This window comes from Coregonus clupeaformis, chromosome 5 (genome assembly GCF_020615455.1).
Source record: "Coregonus clupeaformis isolate EN_2021a chromosome 5, ASM2061545v1, whole genome shotgun sequence".
Taxonomy (NCBI): domain Eukaryota; kingdom Metazoa; phylum Chordata; class Actinopteri; order Salmoniformes; family Salmonidae; genus Coregonus; species Coregonus clupeaformis.
This window is the reverse complement of record NC_059196.1, coordinates 17,591,928-17,610,145: the sequence shown is the minus strand read 5'-3', so window position 1 is coordinate 17,610,145 and position 18,218 is coordinate 17,591,928. Positions and strand designations below refer to the sequence as shown.

Below are 18,218 nucleotides of genomic sequence, written 5' to 3'. Positions count from 1 at the left end.
GACAGATTTTTCACCTAGTCGGCATGGAATCATGTAGTAACCAAAAAAGCGTTAAACAAATCAAAATATATTTTATATTCTTCAAATAGCCACCCTTTGCCTTGACAGCTTTGCGCACTCTTGGCATTCTCTCAACCAGCTTCATAAGGAATGCTTTTCCAACAGTCTTGAATGAGTTCCCACATATGCTGAGCACTTGTTGGCTGCTTTTCCTTCACTCTGCGGTCCAACTCATTCCAAACCATCTCAGGTGGGTTGAGGTCGGGTGACTGTGGAGGCCAGGTCATCTGATGCAGCACTCCATTACTCTCCTTCTTGGTAAAATAGCCCTTACACAGCCTGGAGGTGTGTTGGGTCTTTGTCCTGTTGAAAAACAAATGATAGTCCCAGATGGGATGTTGTATCGCTGCAGAATGCTGTGGTAGCCATGCTGGTTAAGTTTGCCTTGAATTCTAAATAAATTACAGACAGTGTCACCAGCAAAGCACACCCACACCATAACACCTCTTCCTCAATGCTTCGCGGTGGGAAATACACATGCAGAGATCATCCGTTCACCCACACTGCGTCTCACAAAGACACGGCGGTTGGAACCAAAAATCTCCAATTTGGACTCCAGACCAAAGGACACATTTCCACCGGTCTAATGTCCATTGCTCGTGTTTCTTGGCCCAAGCAAGTCTCTTCCTCTTATTGGTGGCCTTCAGTAGTGGTTTCTTTGCAGCAATTTGACCATGAAGGCCTGATTCACACAGTCTTCTCTGAACAGTTGATGTTAAGATGTGTATGTTACTTGAACTCTGTGAAGCATTTATTTGGGCTGCAATTTCTGAAGCTGGTAACTCTAATGAACTTATCCTTTGCAGCAGAGGTAACTCTGGGTCTTCCATTCCTGTGGCGGTCCTCATGAGAGCCAGTTTCATCATAGCGCTTGATGGTTTTTGGGGCGGCAGGTAGCTTAGTGGTTAAGAGAGTTGTGCCAGTAACCGAAAGGTTACTTCAAGCTCTGTTAAGTTGATTGTTTATCATTCCTAGACAACCGTTTTCAAGTCTTCTCATAGATTTTCATGCAGATTTAAGTCAACTGTAACTTGGCCACTCAGGAAGATTCACTGTCTTCTTAGTAAGCAACTCCAGTGTAGATTTGACCTTGTGTTTTTAGGTTATTGTCCTGCTGAAAGGTGAATTCATCTCCCAGTGTCTGGTTGAAAGCAGACTGAAGCAGGTTCTCCTCGGATTTTGCCTGTGCTTATCTCCATTCTGTTTATTTTTTATCCTGAAAAACTCCCCAGTCCTTAACGATCACAAGCATATCCATAACATGATGCAGCCACGCTATGCTTGAAAATATGGAGAGTGGTACTCAGTAATGTGTTTCATTTGGGGGGGGTTGTATCATTTGATTTACACAACATGCCTACCACTTTGAAGATGCAAAATATTTTTTATTGTGAAACAAACAAGAAATAAGACAAAAATACAGAACTTGAGCATGCATAACTATTCATCCCCCAAAAGTCAATACTTTGTAGAGCCACCTTTTGCAGCAATTACAGCTGCAAGTCTCTTGGGGTATGTCTCTATAAGCTTGGCACATCTAGCCACTGGGATTTTTGCCCATTCTTCAAGGCAAAACTGCTCCAGCTCCTTCAAGTTGAATGGGTTCCGCTGGTATACAGCAATTTTTAAGTCATACTACAGATTCTCAATTGTATTGAGGTCTGGGCTTTGACTAGGCTATTCCAAGACATTTAAATGTTTCCCCTTAAACCACTCAAGAGTTGCTTTAGCAGTATGCTTAGGGTCATTGTCCTGCTGGAAGGTGAACCTCTGTCCCAGTCTCAAATCTTTGGAAGACTGAAACAGGTTTCCCTCAAGAATTTCCCTGTATTTAGCGCCATCCATCATTCCTTCAATTCTGACCAGTTTCCCAGTCCCTGCCGATGGAAAAACATCCCCACAGCATGATGCTCCCACCACCATGCTTCTCTGTGGGGATGGTGTTCTCGGGGTGATGAGAGGTGTTGGGTTTGCGCCAGACATAGCGTTTTCCTTGATGGCCAAAAAGGTCAATTTTAGTCTCATCTGACCAGAGGACCTTCTTGCATATGTTTGCAGAGTCTCCCACATGCCTTTTGGCGAACACCAAACGTGTTTGCTTATTTCTTTCTTTAAGCAATGGCTTTTTTCTGGCCACTCTTCCATAAAGCCCAGCTCTGTGGAGTGTACGGTTGAAAGTGGTCCTATGGACAGATACTCCAATCTCCGCTGTGGAAATTTGCAGCTCCTTCAGGGTTATCTTTGGTCTCTTTGTTGCCTCTCTGATTAATGCCCTCCTTGCCTGGTCTGTGAGTTTTGGTGGGCGGCCCTCTCTTGGCAGGTTTGTTGTGGTGCCATATTCTTTCAATTTTTTAATAATGGATTTAATGGTGCTCTGTGGGATGTTCAAAGTTTCTGATATTTTTTTATAGCCCAACCCTGATCTGTACTTCTCCACAACTTTGTCCCTGACCTGTTTGGAGAGCTCCTTGGTCTTCACGGTGCCGCTTGCTTTGTGGTGCCCCTTGCTTAGTGGTGTTGCAGACTCTGGGGCCTTTCAGAACAGGTTTGTGTATATGTACTGAGATCATGTGACAGATCATGTGACACTTAGATTGCACACAAGTTGACTTTTTTAACTAATTATGTGACTTCTGAAGGTAATTGGTTGCACCAGATCTTATTTAGGGGCTTCATAGCAAAGGGGGTGAATACATATGCACGCACCACTTTTCCGTAATTTATTTTTTAGAATTTCTTTGAAAATATTTGTTTTTTAAATTTCACTTCACCAATTTGGACTATTTGGTGTATGTCCATTATATGAAATCCAAATAAAAATCCATTTAAATTACAGGTTGTATTGCAACAAAATAGGAAAAACACTAAGGGGGATGAATACTTTTGCAAGGCACTGTATCGTCCAACCCATAGGGTATCTCACTGCACCCTCATATGCCATATCTTGAAATATGCAAAAAGATGGATTAGAAGTACATTTACATTGTAATACAACTTTCTAACTCCGCCCATCATTTTTGGACTTTATAGCATTCCCAGAAACCATGGATTATCAGTGTTGCCACGTTCTCGGTTTTCGAGCAAAATTCGGCTACTTTGAAAACAATGTCGCGGGGGAAAATGTATTGGCTGCGGGTGTTGGGTTTTTGGGCTACTTCTTAATTGCACCGTTGCCACCATTGCATTGCTCTTAAATATATACACTGCTGGTCAAAAGTTTTAGAACACATACTCATTCCAGGGTTTTTCTTTATTTTTACTATTTTCTACATTGTAGAATAATAGTGAAGACATCAAAACTATGAAATAACACATATGGAATCATGTAGTAACCAAAAAAGTGTTAAACATATCAAAATATATTTTATATTTGAGTTTCTTCAAATAGCCACCCTTTGCCTTGATGACAGCTTTGCACACACTTGGCATTCTCTCAACCAGCTTCATATAGTAGTAACCTGGAATACATTTCAATTAACAGGTGTGCCTTCTTAAAAGTAAATGTATTTCCTTCTTAATGTGTTTGAGCCAATCAGTTGCGTTGTTACAAGGTAGGTGGAGTATACAGAAGATAGCCCTATTTGGTAAAAGACCAAGTCCATATTATGGCAAGAACAGCTCAAATAAGCAAAGAGAAATGACAGTCCATCATTACTTTAAGACATGAAGGTCAGTCAATATGGAACATTTCAAGAACTTTGAAAGTTTCTTCAAGTGCAGTCGCAGAAACCATCAAGTGCTATGATGACACTGGCTCTTATGAGGACCACCACAGGAATGGAAGACCCAGAGTTACCTCTGCTGCAGAGGATAAGTTCATTAGAGTTACCAGCCTCAGAAATTGCAGCCCAAATAAATGCTTCACAGAGTTCAAATCACAGACACATCTCTACATCAACTGTTCAGAGGAGACTTTGTGAATCAGGCCTTCATGGTCGAATTGCTGCAAAGAAACCACTACTAAATGACACCAATAAGAAGAAGAGACTTGCTTGGGCCAAGAAACACGAGCAATGGACATTAGATCGGTGGTAATGTGTCCATTGGTCTGGAGTCCAAATTGGAGGTTTTTGGTTCCAACCGCCTTGTCTTTGTGAGATGCGGTGTGGGTGAACGGATGATCTCCGCATGTGTAGTTCCCACCGTAAAGCATGGAGGAGAAGGTGTTATGGTGTGGGGGTGCTTTGCTGGTGACACTGTGATTTTTTTAGAATTCAAGACACACTTAACCAGCATGGCTACCACAGCATTCTGCAGCGATACGCCATCCAATCTGGTTTGGGCTTAGTGGGACTATCATTTGTTTTTCAACAGGACAATGACCCAACACACCTCCCGGTTGTGTAAGAGCTATTTTTCCAAGAAGGAGAGAGATTGAGTGCTGCATCAGATGACCTGGCCTCCACAATCCCCCGACCTCAACCAAATTTAGATGGTTTGGGATGAGTCGGACCGGAGAGTGAAGGAAAAGCAGCCAACAAGTGCTCAGCATATGTGGGAACTCCTTCAAGACTGTTGGAAAGGCATTCCAGGTGATGCTGGTTGAGAGAATGCCAAGAGTGTGCAAAGCTGTCATCAAGGCAAAGGCTGGCTATTTGAAAAATATAAAATATATTTTGATATGTTTAACACTTTTTTGGTTACTACATGATTCCATATGTGTTATTTCATAGTTTTGATATCTTCACTATTATTCTACAATGTAGAAAATAGTAAAACCCTTGAATGAGTATGTGTTCTAAAACTTTTGACCGGTAGTGTGTGTGTGTGTGTGTGTGTGTGTATATATATATATTTATTTATTTCACGGTGACCTGCTGCTGCTGACTACCAGACTGTGAGTGAGTGGGGGAGGTCCGGAGGGAGGGGGTGTGCGCGTGTTGAGAGCACTGGTTGAGAGAGTGCTGCAGCAGAGGCAACTGAGTCACGGAGACAGAGCAGCACGCGCACACGTCGTGACAACTTTTTACCAGTTGTAGGTAGGCTATTTAGATTGGTAATTATGGAGACACCCTTTTTCCATAAAACATTTACGCGCTAGAACTGATATAACGGCTAAAAGCATTGGAAAACGACTTTAGGCGCGCTAGAGCTCTTTAGATAAGTTCGCTCAGAGGTGGTTTAACGTAAACGGCATTCTAATGTCGACTTTTCTCATGGGTAACCTTATCAAGCGAAGGGTTTTATTCATGCTCAATTCTAGCGTCTGGAGTGCTGTGCCAGTGGAAATTTGAAATGGAAGTTATTGAACTCTCTCGCGTGCTTGTGTTATGGGAAAAAGTTGACAATGAAAATGACATTAAATAGCATATGTTGGCTATCAAGTAGGCTATTAATTTATATTCCATTTATAAGCTACTGTAGCCTACCATTTGATACAATAAATACAGTATGTTGAAATGACTATCACTGGAGTCATTGCAAATCAATTTGTGCCACTTGTGTAGCCTACCTGGAGCTGGGAAACTGATTTAATAAATAGCATATAACTCAGTTTGTTGTTGTAGCCTTGTGTTATTATGCAATTATTAATGGCCATGTTTAGTTAATTAAATTGGAAGTTATTAATTATGATCATGGTCACAGCTCTATTGACTTTTCCCTGAAATGAGATATTGGCATGTTGGCCTATCTGGCTGTAGGCTACCTGCATCTAGGTCAGCAAACCATGGCAAAATTGAATTGCAATTATAAACCCAGATTTTAGTCAGTAGCCTATGCCTATTGAAATAACAAGTCAATCTCGCAAATAGGCCATTTATAACGGTTTGTAGTCTTAACAGGATTTATTTAAGCAATAAGGCCTGAGGGGGTGAGTATATGGCCAATATACCACGGCTAAGGGCTGTTCTTAAGCACGGCGCAACGTGCCTGGACACAGCCCTTTGCCGTGGTATGTTGGCCATACACCACAAACACCCGAGGTGCCTTATTGCTATTATAAACTGGTTACCAACATAATTAGAGCAGTTAAAATAAATGTTTTGTCATACCCGTGGGATACTGTCTGATATACAACAGCTGTTAGCCAATCAGCATTCAGCGCTCAAATCACCCAGTTTATAATTACAATTATAAACTGGGTGGTTTGAGCCCTGAATGCTGATTGGTTGAAAGCCATGGTATATCAGACATGTACCAAAATAACAAAACATACTTTTTACCAGTTTATAACAGCAATAAGGCACCTCTGGGGTTTGTGGTATATGGCCAATATACCACGGCTAAGGGCTGTATCCAGGCACTCCGCGTTGTGTCGTGCTTAAGAACATCCCTTAGCCGTGGTATATTGGCCATATACCACACCACCTCGTGCTTTATTGCTTAATTATAAACTGGGTGGTTTGAGCCCTGAGTGCTGATTGGTTGAAAAATGACAAAAACGTACATTTTACTGTTCTAATTATGTTGGTAACCAGTTTATAATAGCAATAAGGCAACTGGGGTTTGTGGTATATGGCCAATATACAGTACCACGGCTAAGGGCTATGTCCTAAGAACAGCCCTAACCGTGCTATGTTGGCCATATACCACACCTCCTCGGGCCTTATTGCTTACTCATAGCAGTCCAAACAGGTTAAATCGACATCCATTGATGTCGATATTCCTTCTTAATTTGCTCGATAACATTATGGAAAAAGGGTTTATTGGATAAATGTGGCAAGTCCTTTCTTGCTGCAAAGAAATTTGGGGGGCTAGTTTTCAGTCCTTGTGGGTGGGTTTTCAGAGGTCATTGGGCTAGAGATTTGAGCTAGACCTGGCAACCCTGTGGATTATTGAGTCATTGTTAGTTTTACACTGAAGACATGACGTTGTGCTGTAGAATTTGTGAATTTTGTTTAATAAATTCTATACATTTAATTTATACTGGATTAAGCGTACATTTTCGTTCTTTGTAAGTCTTGGTTCCAGTAGTTTATATTTTTTTCTAAGAGATTGTCAGTTGGATAGGCTCTCTGCAAGCTTTTGTATATCTTACCTATCAAATGGCATATTATATTATATTATATGAATATCCTTTTATGACTCAAAAAGGGTTCCCTCAAGATTACTCTGTTGTCCAAAAGATTTCAAATATAAATGTCTTGATATTAAACTTTGAAGTTGCATGTATTTGAAAATATCTACGTTGGTCAGTCCAAAATTGCTTTTCAATTCAGTCATGGAAATACATTTATGTCCTATTACCAAGTCATTTACGGTTTCCATGCCTTTAGTTTTCCATATAGACCAATTTATCTGTGAATTCTGAAAAGCTATCCAAATATTGTTCCATAGGGTTGTGTTTTTAGGGAGTGATATTGTTTCTTGTAGAATAAGTTTAATTTTCTTCCATATTGTTATGATGTTCTTAACTATGAAGTTGTTAATGTTCTTAGCTTTTTTAGAAAATAGACAGGTAAAAAGATTCTGGGGATGAGCATGCACTTCTTCAATATGTACCCATTGTTCCTCTTTAGTGCATTTAACTATATGTCGCAAGTAAAATCCCTGGGTGGCAAGTTGATACAATTACAAGTCTGGAAGGTTAAAGCTACCCTCAGACTCAGGAACATGTAAAACTTTTATTTTTATTCTATGAGATTTATTTGCCCATATGAAGTATGGGTATACTTTATAGTATCTTTGTAGTGACTGGGTGTATTGATACACCATCCAAAGTGTAATTAATAACTTCACCTTGCTCAAAGGGATATTCATTGCCTGTTTTTTCTCTCCAATTTTACCCATCTACCCTTTGTGAGGCATTGGAAAAACCTCCCTGGTCTTTGTGGTTGAATCTGTGTTTGAAATTCACTGCACGACTGAGGGACCTTTACAGATAATTGTATGTGTGGGATACAGAGATGAGGTAGTCATTCAAAAATCACGTTAAACACTGTTATTGCACACAGAGTTCATGTAACTTATGTGACTTGTTAAGCACATTTTTACTCCTGAACTTATTTAGGCAAGCCATAACAAAGGGGTTGAGTACTTATTGACTCAATGCGTTTCAGCTTTTCATTTTTAATTCATTTTGAAAAATATAATTCCACTTTGACATTATGGCATATTTAATTCCATTTAAATTCAGGCTGTGACACAACAAAATGTGGGAAAAGTTGAGGGGTGTGAATACTTTTTGAAGGCACTGTAGCCCTCAGAGGAATTGAGTTTGACGCCCCTGGATTATATACACTGACTTCAAATCAAATCAAATCAAATTTTATTGGTCACATGCGCCGAATACAACAGGTGCAGACATTACAGTGAAATGCTTACTTACAGCCCTTAACCAACAGTGCATTTATTTTAAACAAAAAAAGTAAGAATAAAACAACAACAAAAAAAGTGTTGAGAAAAAAAGAGCAGAAGTAAAATAAAGTGACAGTAGGGAGGCTATATATACAGTAAAATAAAGTGACAGTAGGGAGGCTATATATACAGGGGGGTACCGTTGCAGAGTCAATGTGCGGGGGCACCGGCTAGTTGAGATAGTTGAGGTAATATGTACATGTGGGTAGAGTTAAAGTGACTATGCATAAATAATTAACAGAGTAGCAGCAGCGTAAAAAGGATGGGGTGAGGGGGGCAGTGCAAATAGTCCGGGTAGCCATGATTAGCTGTTCAGGAGTCTTATGGCTTGGGGGTAGAAGCTGTTGAGAAGTCTTTTGGACCTAGACTTGGCACTCCGGTACCGCTTGCCGTGCGGTAGCAGAGAGAACAGTCTATGACTAGGGTGGCTGAAGTCTTTGACAATTTTGAGGGCCTTCCTCTGACACCGCCTGGTATAGAGGTCCTGGATGGCAGGGAGCTTTGCCCCAGTGATGTCCTGGGCCGTACGCACTACCCTCTGTAGTGCCTTGCGGTCAGAGGCCAAGCAGTTGCCATACCAGGCGGTGATGCAACCAGTCAGGATGCTCTCGATGGTGCAGCTGTAGAATTTTTTGAGGATCTGAGGACCCATGCCAAATCTTTTTAGTCTCCTGAGGGGGAATAGGCTTTGTCGTGCCCTCTTCACGACTGTCTTGGTGTGTTTGGACCATGATAGTTTGTTGGTGATGTGGACACCAAGGAACTTGAAGCTCTCAACCTGTTCCACTACAGCCCCGTCGATGAGAATGGGGGCGTGCTCAGTCCTCTTTTTTTTTCCTGTAGTCCACAATCATCTCCTTTGTCTTGGTCACGTTGAGGGAGAGGTTGTTGTCCTGGCACCACACGGCCAGATCTCTGACCTCCTCCCTATAGGCTGTCTCATCGTTGTCGGTGATCAGGCCTACCACTGTTGTGTCGTCGGCAAACTTAATGATGGTGTTGGAGTCGTGCCTGGCCATGCAGTCATGGGTGAACAGAGAGTACAGGAGGGGACTGAGCACGCACCCCTGAGGGGCCCCCGTGTTGAGGATCAGTGTGGCAGATGTGTTGTTACCTACCCTTACCACCTGGGGGCGGCCCGTCAGGAAGTCCAGGATCCAGTTGCAGAGGGAGGTGTTTAGTCCCAGGATCCTTAGCTTAGTGATGAGCTTAGAGGACACTATGGTGTTGAATGCTGAGCTGTAGTCAATGAATAGCATTCTCACGTAGGTGTTCCTCTTGTCCAGGTGGGAAAGGGCAGTGTGGAGTGCGATAGAGATTGCATCATCTGTGGATCTGTTGGGGCGGTATGCAAATTGGAGTGGGTCTAGGGTTTCTGGGATTATGCTGTTGATGTGAGCCATGACCAGTCTTTCAAAGCACTTCATGGCTACAGACGTCAGTGCTACGGGTCGGTAGTCATTTAGGCAGGTTATCTTAGAGTTCTTGGGCACGGGGACTATGGTGGTCTGCTTGAAACATGTTGGTATTACAGACTCAGTCAGGGACATGTTGAAAATGTCAGTGAAGACACTTGCCAGTTGGTCAGCACATGCTCGGAGTACACGTCCTGGTAATCCGTCTGGCCCTGCGGCCTTGTGAATGTTGACCTGCTTAAAAGTCTTACTCACATCGGCTACGGAGAGCGTGATCACATAGTCATCCGGAACAGCTGGTGCTCTCATGCATGCTTCAGTGTTGCTTGCCTCGAAGCGAGCATAGAAGTGGTTTAGCTCGTCTGGTAGGCTTGTGTCACTGGGCAGCTCGCGGCTGTGCTTCCCTTTGTAGTCTGTAATAGTTTTCAAGCCCTGCCACATCCGACGAGCGTCAGAGCCAGTGTAGTATGATTCAATCTTAGACCTGTATTGACTCTTTGCCTGTTTGATGGTTCGTCGGAGGTCATAGCGGGATTTCTTATAAGCGTCCGGGTTAGAGTCCCGTTCCTTGAAAGCGGCAGCTCTACCCTTTAGCTCAGTGCGGATGTTTCCTGTAATCCATGGCTTCTGGTTGGGGTATGTACGTACGGTCACTGTGGGGACGACATCATCGATGCACTTATTGATGAAGCCAGTGACTGATGTGGTGTACTCCTCAATGCTGTCTGAAGAATCCCGGAACATGTTCCAGTCTGTGCTAGCAAAACAGTCCTGTAGCTTAGCATCTGCGTCATCTGACCACTTTTTTATTAACCGAATCACTGGTGCTTCCTGCTTCAGTTTTTGCTTATAAGCAGGAATCAGGAGGATAGAGTTATGGTCAGATTTGCCAAATGGAGGGCGAGGGAGAGCTTTGTATGCGTCTCTGTGTGTGGAGTAAAGGTGGTCTAGAGTTTTTTTCCCTCTGGTTGCACATTTAACATGCTGGTAGAAATTAGGTAGAACGGATTTAAGTTTCCCTGCATTAAAGTCCCCGGCCACTAGGAGCGCTGCATCTGGATGAGCGTTTTCCTGTTGATTAATGGCCTTGTACAACTCATTCTTGTTATTTTAGTGGCGTTATGTAAATTACCCCTCCCCTAAGGTCACTGACATCTGAGTCATTGTCTCTGTCAATGTCAGGTTAGCTGGGGGGATCAGCTTGGTTGTAGGAGCGCACCCTCTTTGGGTCTTTGACAAGCGCTAGGCTTTTTATAAAACCCATGTATTATTTATTATATGATGAACCTATTAGGCTAATTCTTAGGATCCTGGCTTTTGCGGATGGTGTGAGATGGGTAGGAATCTTGGCTTTCTATGTCTCAAGTCTTGGTGTTCCAGTGGTTCTTTATCTAAGCCAAAGGAAGTAACTGATTGTCTGATATGAACAATCCGTCTGTGTTCCAAATGGCACCCTTTTACCTATACAGTGCACTACCTTTGACCAGAGCCGTTTGAGCCCTGAAGGAAATGAGTGGAGTAAAGAGGGTGCCATTAGGGTGCCACTCTGTCTTTGACCTCCGGTTGTTGAGTCGAGTATGGTCACTCATTGATGAATCATTTCACTCAAATGGTTTTGGTTCGCTTGAAACGGTTCAATAAATATCTTGTACTAACTCCCACTCCATTGTCTTTCTGTCTCTGTTCAGGTGGCCATCAAAATAGTGGACAAGACGCAGCTGGACGATGAGAACCTGAAGAAGATCTTCAGGGAGGTGCAAATCATGAAGATGCTGAGGCACCCCCACATCATTCGTCTCTACCAGGTCAGTAGATCCACAGCTCCGGAGTGGAGTTTGCCCTAAGTACAGATCTAGTATCAGCTTCCCCTCCCCCAACCTTAACCATTTGTATGGAGAATGCAAATCTGACCCAAGATCAGTGTCTAAGGGCAACTTCACCCAACACCGGATCCACACCGCTGATGCAGTGTGTTTAGTAATGCTGACTGCAGCGGTTATATTGTCAATGCAAATGTCTGTCTGTCTGCCATAAGGTGATGGAGACCGAGAGGATGATATACCTAGTAACAGAGTATGCCAGTGGCGGGGAGATTTTCGGTAAGTTTCTGTCTGACTTTTGTAGTGAGCTATTGTCTTTTTGTATGCTCACACAGTAACATTTGACTTCTCCACCTAGTCACATTTGACCTCTCCACCTGCACCCAATTGTATGGCTTTGCTACCTATGTCAATGGCTCTGACTAGTGACTATCTGTTTGTCTGTGATCATGGGTTTGACTTCGTCATTGTTTCAATGTTGAGTTGTGATGTGGAGCTCGAGAAATGCGAAGCAAACTTCCTGTAAAAGGCAAATGAACTGAATTTGAACTTTGACCTCTCACCTGTGTATGTTCAGACCACCTGGTGGCCCACGGCAGGATGGCGGAGAAGGACGCGCGGCGGAAGTTCAAGCAGATCGTGGCGGCCGTCCACTTCTGCCACTGCCGCAACATCGTCCACCGAGACCTGAAAGCCGAAAACCTGCTCCTGGACCACAACCTCAACATCAAGATAGCAGGTATAGTACAGAGTGTTTGTGTGAGTGTGTGTAGTTTTCCAACGGATTTTTAGGAGTGACCAGGTTGATTTCCCTGACTTCTCTTTTTTTTCTGTACTCCCCTCCTCCTCGGTCCATGGTAGACTTTGGCTTCAGTAACCTGTTCTCCCGAGGCCAGCTGCTAAAGACCTGGTGTGGGAGTCCTCCCTATGCTGCCCCAGAGCTCTTCGAAGGGAAGGAGTACGATGGACCCAAAGTGGACATCTGGGTCAGTGTCCTAGTTTTAGTAATCCTAGTTCCTATAAGAAACAACCACAGCTACTCCTCATAGCCTATACTGGACCATGGCTACGTCCCAATTCTCCACCCTTTTCCCAACGTGTGCATTTGTCTTGCACACTTCCTGGCACACTTCCTGGCATGGATTTAACAACGGTGGACATTCTCTCCAGCCAATACTTACACCCCAATCCAGTGCTTTCAAATCAATGACAGGGAGTGTGCATGTGCCCACTTTTGGAAAAGGGTAGATTCTCACCTATGAGGGATTACTTCTCCTCATCCTCCTTTTCCCCTCTATCTTTCGCTCTCCCTCCATCTCTCTCTCTCTCTCTCTCTGTAGAGTTTGGGCGTGGTGCTGTATGTTCTGGTGTGCGGTGCCTTGCCGTTTGACGGCAGCACCCTCCAGAACCTTAGGGCCCGGGTGCTGAGTGGGAAGTTCCGCATCCCCTTCTTCATGTCCACAGGTGAGACCCGATGCCAGCACTAATACCTTGCAAGTTGAAACAATGGTGTCTTCTACAGTGTTTGACTGGCTGTTTAAGTGTATAACTATCACCAGTGTTGCTTCTGACGTTGCGTTCTGTCTGACAGACTGTGAGTACCTGATCCGACACATGCTGGTGCTGGAGCCTAGCAGACGCCTCTCCATGGAGCAGATCTGTAAGAACAAGTGGATGAAGCAGGGAGACCCTGACCCAGAGTTTGAGAGGGTGAGTTCCCAAACTCTGGGTCCATCGAGCTGCTTTTGGATGATCTGGCAAGACTGCTCTGACCCATCGTCTTTGATTTCAATGGACTCAATGAAGAATGGACCCAACGTTTTAATGGATTTTCTCTCCCTGTCTCTTTCTCTCACTCTTTCTCTCACTGTCTCTCTTTCTCTCTCAGTTGATTGTGGAATGTGAGCAGGTGAAGTCTGAGAGGGAGACAGAGCTCATTAACGAGCAGGTGCTGTTGGCCATGTCTGAGATGGGACTGGACCGCGAGCGCACGCTCCAGGTGGGACCAACACACACACTAGACAACATTGTTGCAGTAGACAAACGCTGTTGTGCATATGAAATGCCATTGGCTTACAGTTGTCTTGGCTGACCGGCGCTCTCGTTTCACCCTGTCTCTCCAGTCTCTGCACACTGATGCGTACGATCACTACAGCGCCATCTACAGCCTGCTCTCCGACCGCCTGAAGAAACACAAGACCCTGCGCGTGGCCCCGCCCACGCCCCGTCCCATCGGCTACCCTCTCAATGCTGTACAGGTAACCTTTGCCCCTCAGATCTACAGATTCTAAGGAATCTGATTGGTTACTAAGATTATATGAAAGAGAATAGATTGTCGATAGGGTGGCAGATATGTGCGCCAAAGACCTCCGGCCAATTAATCTGGTTTAGGGCAAATGTTTCGAAATCGTGGCCCAAAGTCCAGATCTATGAATTCATCCGACTCTGGGTAAGTAGAAGGGATGCCTTCATTGCCAAAACCGCGTAATGTGGTTGTTATTATCAGCTGTGTGTGCAGGCAACTGTCTTGTGAGCACTGAGCTGCAGCCAAACGGAGCAGTTGCTATGGCTACTCACACGCAGAGCGGCCGGGGGACAGACAGAAGAGCAGCTAACGGAGGAAGTTATTTCTTATTTCTGCACGTAAAAATGAGCATGGGACTGGAGTGATTTTTATCCAGACAGGAAAGTTCAGAGGTTATAGAACTGTTGCGGGATCAGGACAGTATAAGGAAAAAATTTGACAAGACTGGATAGGAATTAATTTTCACTCCCTTGTCAGAGCTCACGCTTGTTTAACCTATGGAACATTTTAGTGCCTTAGTAATTTAGTATTTGAGAGATTAGTACTTTACACTCACTCCAAGATTTTGAGAATATATTTTTTGTGATATTTGCAGTTTAAAATGCAAATATGTGATGATTTTGTCCAATTTGGTGCGAAAATGCGCTGACGAGGGGAAACGTTTGTTGACGCTTGGCTTGATTGAACCATATTATATGTTGATTGGTTGAAATTGCAAGCCCTCTTTTTGTACTGTGCCAAAATATTGCCATGATTTGACTGTTTTCTGTGGAAATAGTGCAGTGCTAGGTCAAATGTCCAAGCCCTCGCATAATAGGCCTCCTGTAGCTCAGTTGGTAGAGCATGGCGCTTGCAACGCCAGGGTTGTGGGTTCGATTCCCACGGGGGGCCAGTATGAAAAATGTATGCACTCACTAACTGTAAGTCGCTCTGGATAAGAGCGTCTGCTAAATGACTAAAATGTAAAATGTAAATAATATGCGGGCAATTGCTGAATTAAAAAATAAATGCAATCATGGAATCCTGGAGGGACTGACTTTAGGACTTTAGTGGTCCTCTGTAGCTCAGTTGGTAGAGGATGACGCAGTGGATTCGATTCCTGGGACCACCCGTATGGAAAATATATGCAAGCATGCAAGTGCCTTCAGAAAGAATTCACACCCCTTGACTTTTTCCACATTTTGTTGTGTTACAACGTGGGATTAAAATGGATTGAATTCTCTTCAAAATACTTGGTCAAAGTGGAAGGAAATTATACAATTCGTACATAAATAAATAATAAAACACTAATCTATCTTGATTAGATAAGTATTCAACCCCCTGAGTCAATACATGTTACAATCACCTTTGGCAGTGATTTACAGCTGTGAGTCTTTCTGGGTAAGTCACTAAGAGCTTTCCACACCTGGATAGTGCAACATTTGCCCATTATTCTTTTAAATATTCTTCAAGATCTGTCAAATTGGTTGTTGATCATTGCTAGACAACCATTTTCAGGTCTTGCGATAGATTTTCAAGCAGATTTAAGTCAAAACTGTAACTCAGCCACTCAGGAACATTCACTGTCTTCTTGGTAAGCAACTCCAGTGTAGATTTGGCCTCGTGTTTTTAGGTTATGGTCCTGCTGAAAGGGGATTTCATCTCCCAGTGTCTGGTGGAAAGCAGACTGAACCAGGTTGTCCTCTAGGATTTTTCCTGTGCTTAGCTCCATTCTGTTTCTTTTTTTATCCTGAAACACTCTCCAGTCCTTAACGATTACAAGCATATCCATAACATGATGCAGCCACCACTATGCTTCAAAATATGTTTGAGGCAAATCCAATACTTTGTATTCAGGACAATAAGTTAATTGCTTGCCACATTTTTTGCACTATAACTTTAGTGCCTTGTTGCAAACAGGATGCATGTTTTGGAAAATGTGTATTCTGTACAGGCTTCCTTCTTTTCACTCTGTCAATTAGGTTAGTATTGTGGAGTAACTACAATGTTGTTGAGCCATCCTCAGTTTTCTCCTATCACAGCCATTAAACTCAGTAATTGTTGTGGTCCTCTGTAGCTCAATTGGTAGAGCATGGCGCTTGTAACGCCAGGGTAGTGGGTTTGATCCCCGGGACCACCCATACGTAAAAATGTATGCACACTTGACTGTAAGTCGCTTTGGATAAAAGCGTCTGCTAAATAGCATTATTATTATTATTATTATTATTATTATTATTATTATTATTATTTTAAAGTCACCATTGGCCTCATGGTGAAATCCCTGAGTGGTTTCCTTCCTCTCCAACAAGACAGTTGGGAAGGACGCCTCTGTCTTTGTAGTGACTGGGTGTATTGATACACCATCCAAAGTGTAATTAATAACTTCACCATGCACACAGTGAAATCCAATGTCTGCCAATAGGTGCCCTTTGCGAAGCATTGGAAAACCACCTTGGTCTTTGTGGTTGAATCTGTGTTTGAAATTCACTGCTCGACTGAGGGACCTTACAGATAATTGTATATGTGGGGTACAGAGATGAGGTAGTCATTCAGAAATCATGTTAAACACTAAACACAGATTGAGTCCATGCAATTTATAATGTGACTTGTTAAGCACATTTTTACTCCAGAACTTATTTAGGCTTGCCATAACAAAGGGGTTGAATACTTATTGACTCAATGCATTTAATCTTTTAATTAATTTGTAAAAATGTCAAGAAACATAATTCCACTTTGACATTACAGGGTATTCTGTGTTGGCCAGTGACATGAAATCTCAATTTAATACATTTTAAATTCAGGCTGTAACACAACAAAATGTGGAAAAAGTCAAAGGGTGCGAATACTTTCTGAAGGCACTGTATGTGGCTTTGGATAAAAGCATCTGCTAAATGGCATATTATATATTACATATTATAGTGAAAAGGCAATTTGAAGGAAGGATGCCTGTGAGTGACAATCCTCATTTCCATCCGTTACGTTGGGGTGAATTGAGTGACCCACATCCACCTAGCAGCAGGCCAGAGCAAATTGCTAGCCAATCAGTGCAATCCTTGAGTGACCTCACCTGTGTGTGTGTGTGTCTCTCTGTGTGTGTTTGTGTGTGTGTGCGTGTCTTTTTCCTGCAGACGGATCAGCAGGGTAATCCTGTTAGCATGAATGTCCCTCACGTCCAGCTGATCAACCCAGAGAACCAGATCGTTGAGGTTAGTCAGTCCACTCACATCCATTACGCAATCCTTCAATGCAGCTGCTCTAGTGACACTGACATGGTGGCCTGTTTTCAATTATCACTTTAAGCTTAGCCTCCTAGCACACTTTATGGTCCAATGCAGCCGTTCTGGGTAACATTTAAGTACCTTACTGTGATTGTTTTCAATTAAAATTGGAAAAAAATAATAATAATTGCTTCTTAGCAAAGAGCAATTTCTCAAGCAAGAATTTTGCTTGGACTGTGGTCTGATTGGGGAGGGGAAAACTAAAAACTAGCTATAAACAGAGAGGTTTGGAACTCTCTTTCTGATTGGTCTATTAACTAATTTACCAGACAGGCCAGCACTCTAGCCCACCAAAACACGCTGAAATTTCAGGCTTTCTTTTCAAACAGCTCTTACACTAAAAGGGCATTATCATAATTTTCACAGTATTATTCCAATCTCATAGTGTGGAAATATGTAAAACTGCACTGGGCCTTTTAAGTAGGAATTTAGGAACTTTGTATCTAGGCCGCACAGTAATTGTGTTGTTTTGTGGGATCCTACAGTAATATTACCCTGTGATTCATATACAGTACCAGTCAAAAGTTTAGACACACCTACTAATTCCAGGGTTTTTCTTAATTATTTACTATTTTCTACATTGTAGAATAATAGTGAAGACATCAAAACTATCAAATAGTTAAACAAATCAAAATATATTTTATATTTGAGATTCTTCAAATGAGCCACCCTTTGCTTTGATGACAGCTTTGCACACTCTTGGCATTCTCTCAACCTGCTTCATGAAGTAGTCACCTGGAATGCATTTCAATTAACAGGTGTGCATTGTTAAAAGTTAATTTGTGGAATTTCTTTCCTTCGTAATGCGTTTGAGCCAATCAGTTTTGTTGTGACACGGTAGGGGTGGTATACTGAAGATAGCCCTATTTGATAAAAGACCAAGTCCATATTATGGCAAGAACAGCTCAAATAAGCAAAGAGAAACGACAGTCGATCATTACTTTAAGACATGAAGGTCAGTCAATCCGGAAAATTTCAAGAACTTTGAATGTTTCTTCAAGTACAGTCGCATAAACCATCAAGCGCTATGATGAAACTGGCTCTCATGAGGACCGCCACAGAA

General features: G+C 42.7%; 1 protein-coding gene across 2 annotated transcripts in view; it reads left to right on the top strand.

Annotated features, from left to right (window-relative positions):
• LOC121563580 (serine/threonine-protein kinase SIK3 homolog) overlaps positions 1–18,218 on the top strand; it is a 48,857-nt gene that overhangs the window by 7,494 nt on the left and 23,145 nt on the right. For both annotated transcript variants that reach the window (XM_045212963.1, XM_041875424.2), the window contains exons 2-10: positions 11,462–11,578; positions 11,809–11,872; positions 12,171–12,332; positions 12,455–12,579; positions 12,934–13,057; positions 13,185–13,303; positions 13,482–13,592; positions 13,717–13,851; positions 17,006–17,083. In XM_045212963.1, coding sequence (XP_045068898.1) covers positions 11,462–11,578; positions 11,809–11,872; positions 12,171–12,332; positions 12,455–12,579; positions 12,934–13,057; positions 13,185–13,303; positions 13,482–13,592; positions 13,717–13,851; positions 17,006–17,083 — 1,035 coding nt within the window. The remainder of the gene's footprint in view (positions 1–11,461; positions 11,579–11,808; positions 11,873–12,170; positions 12,333–12,454; positions 12,580–12,933; positions 13,058–13,184; positions 13,304–13,481; positions 13,593–13,716; positions 13,852–17,005; positions 17,084–18,218) is intronic.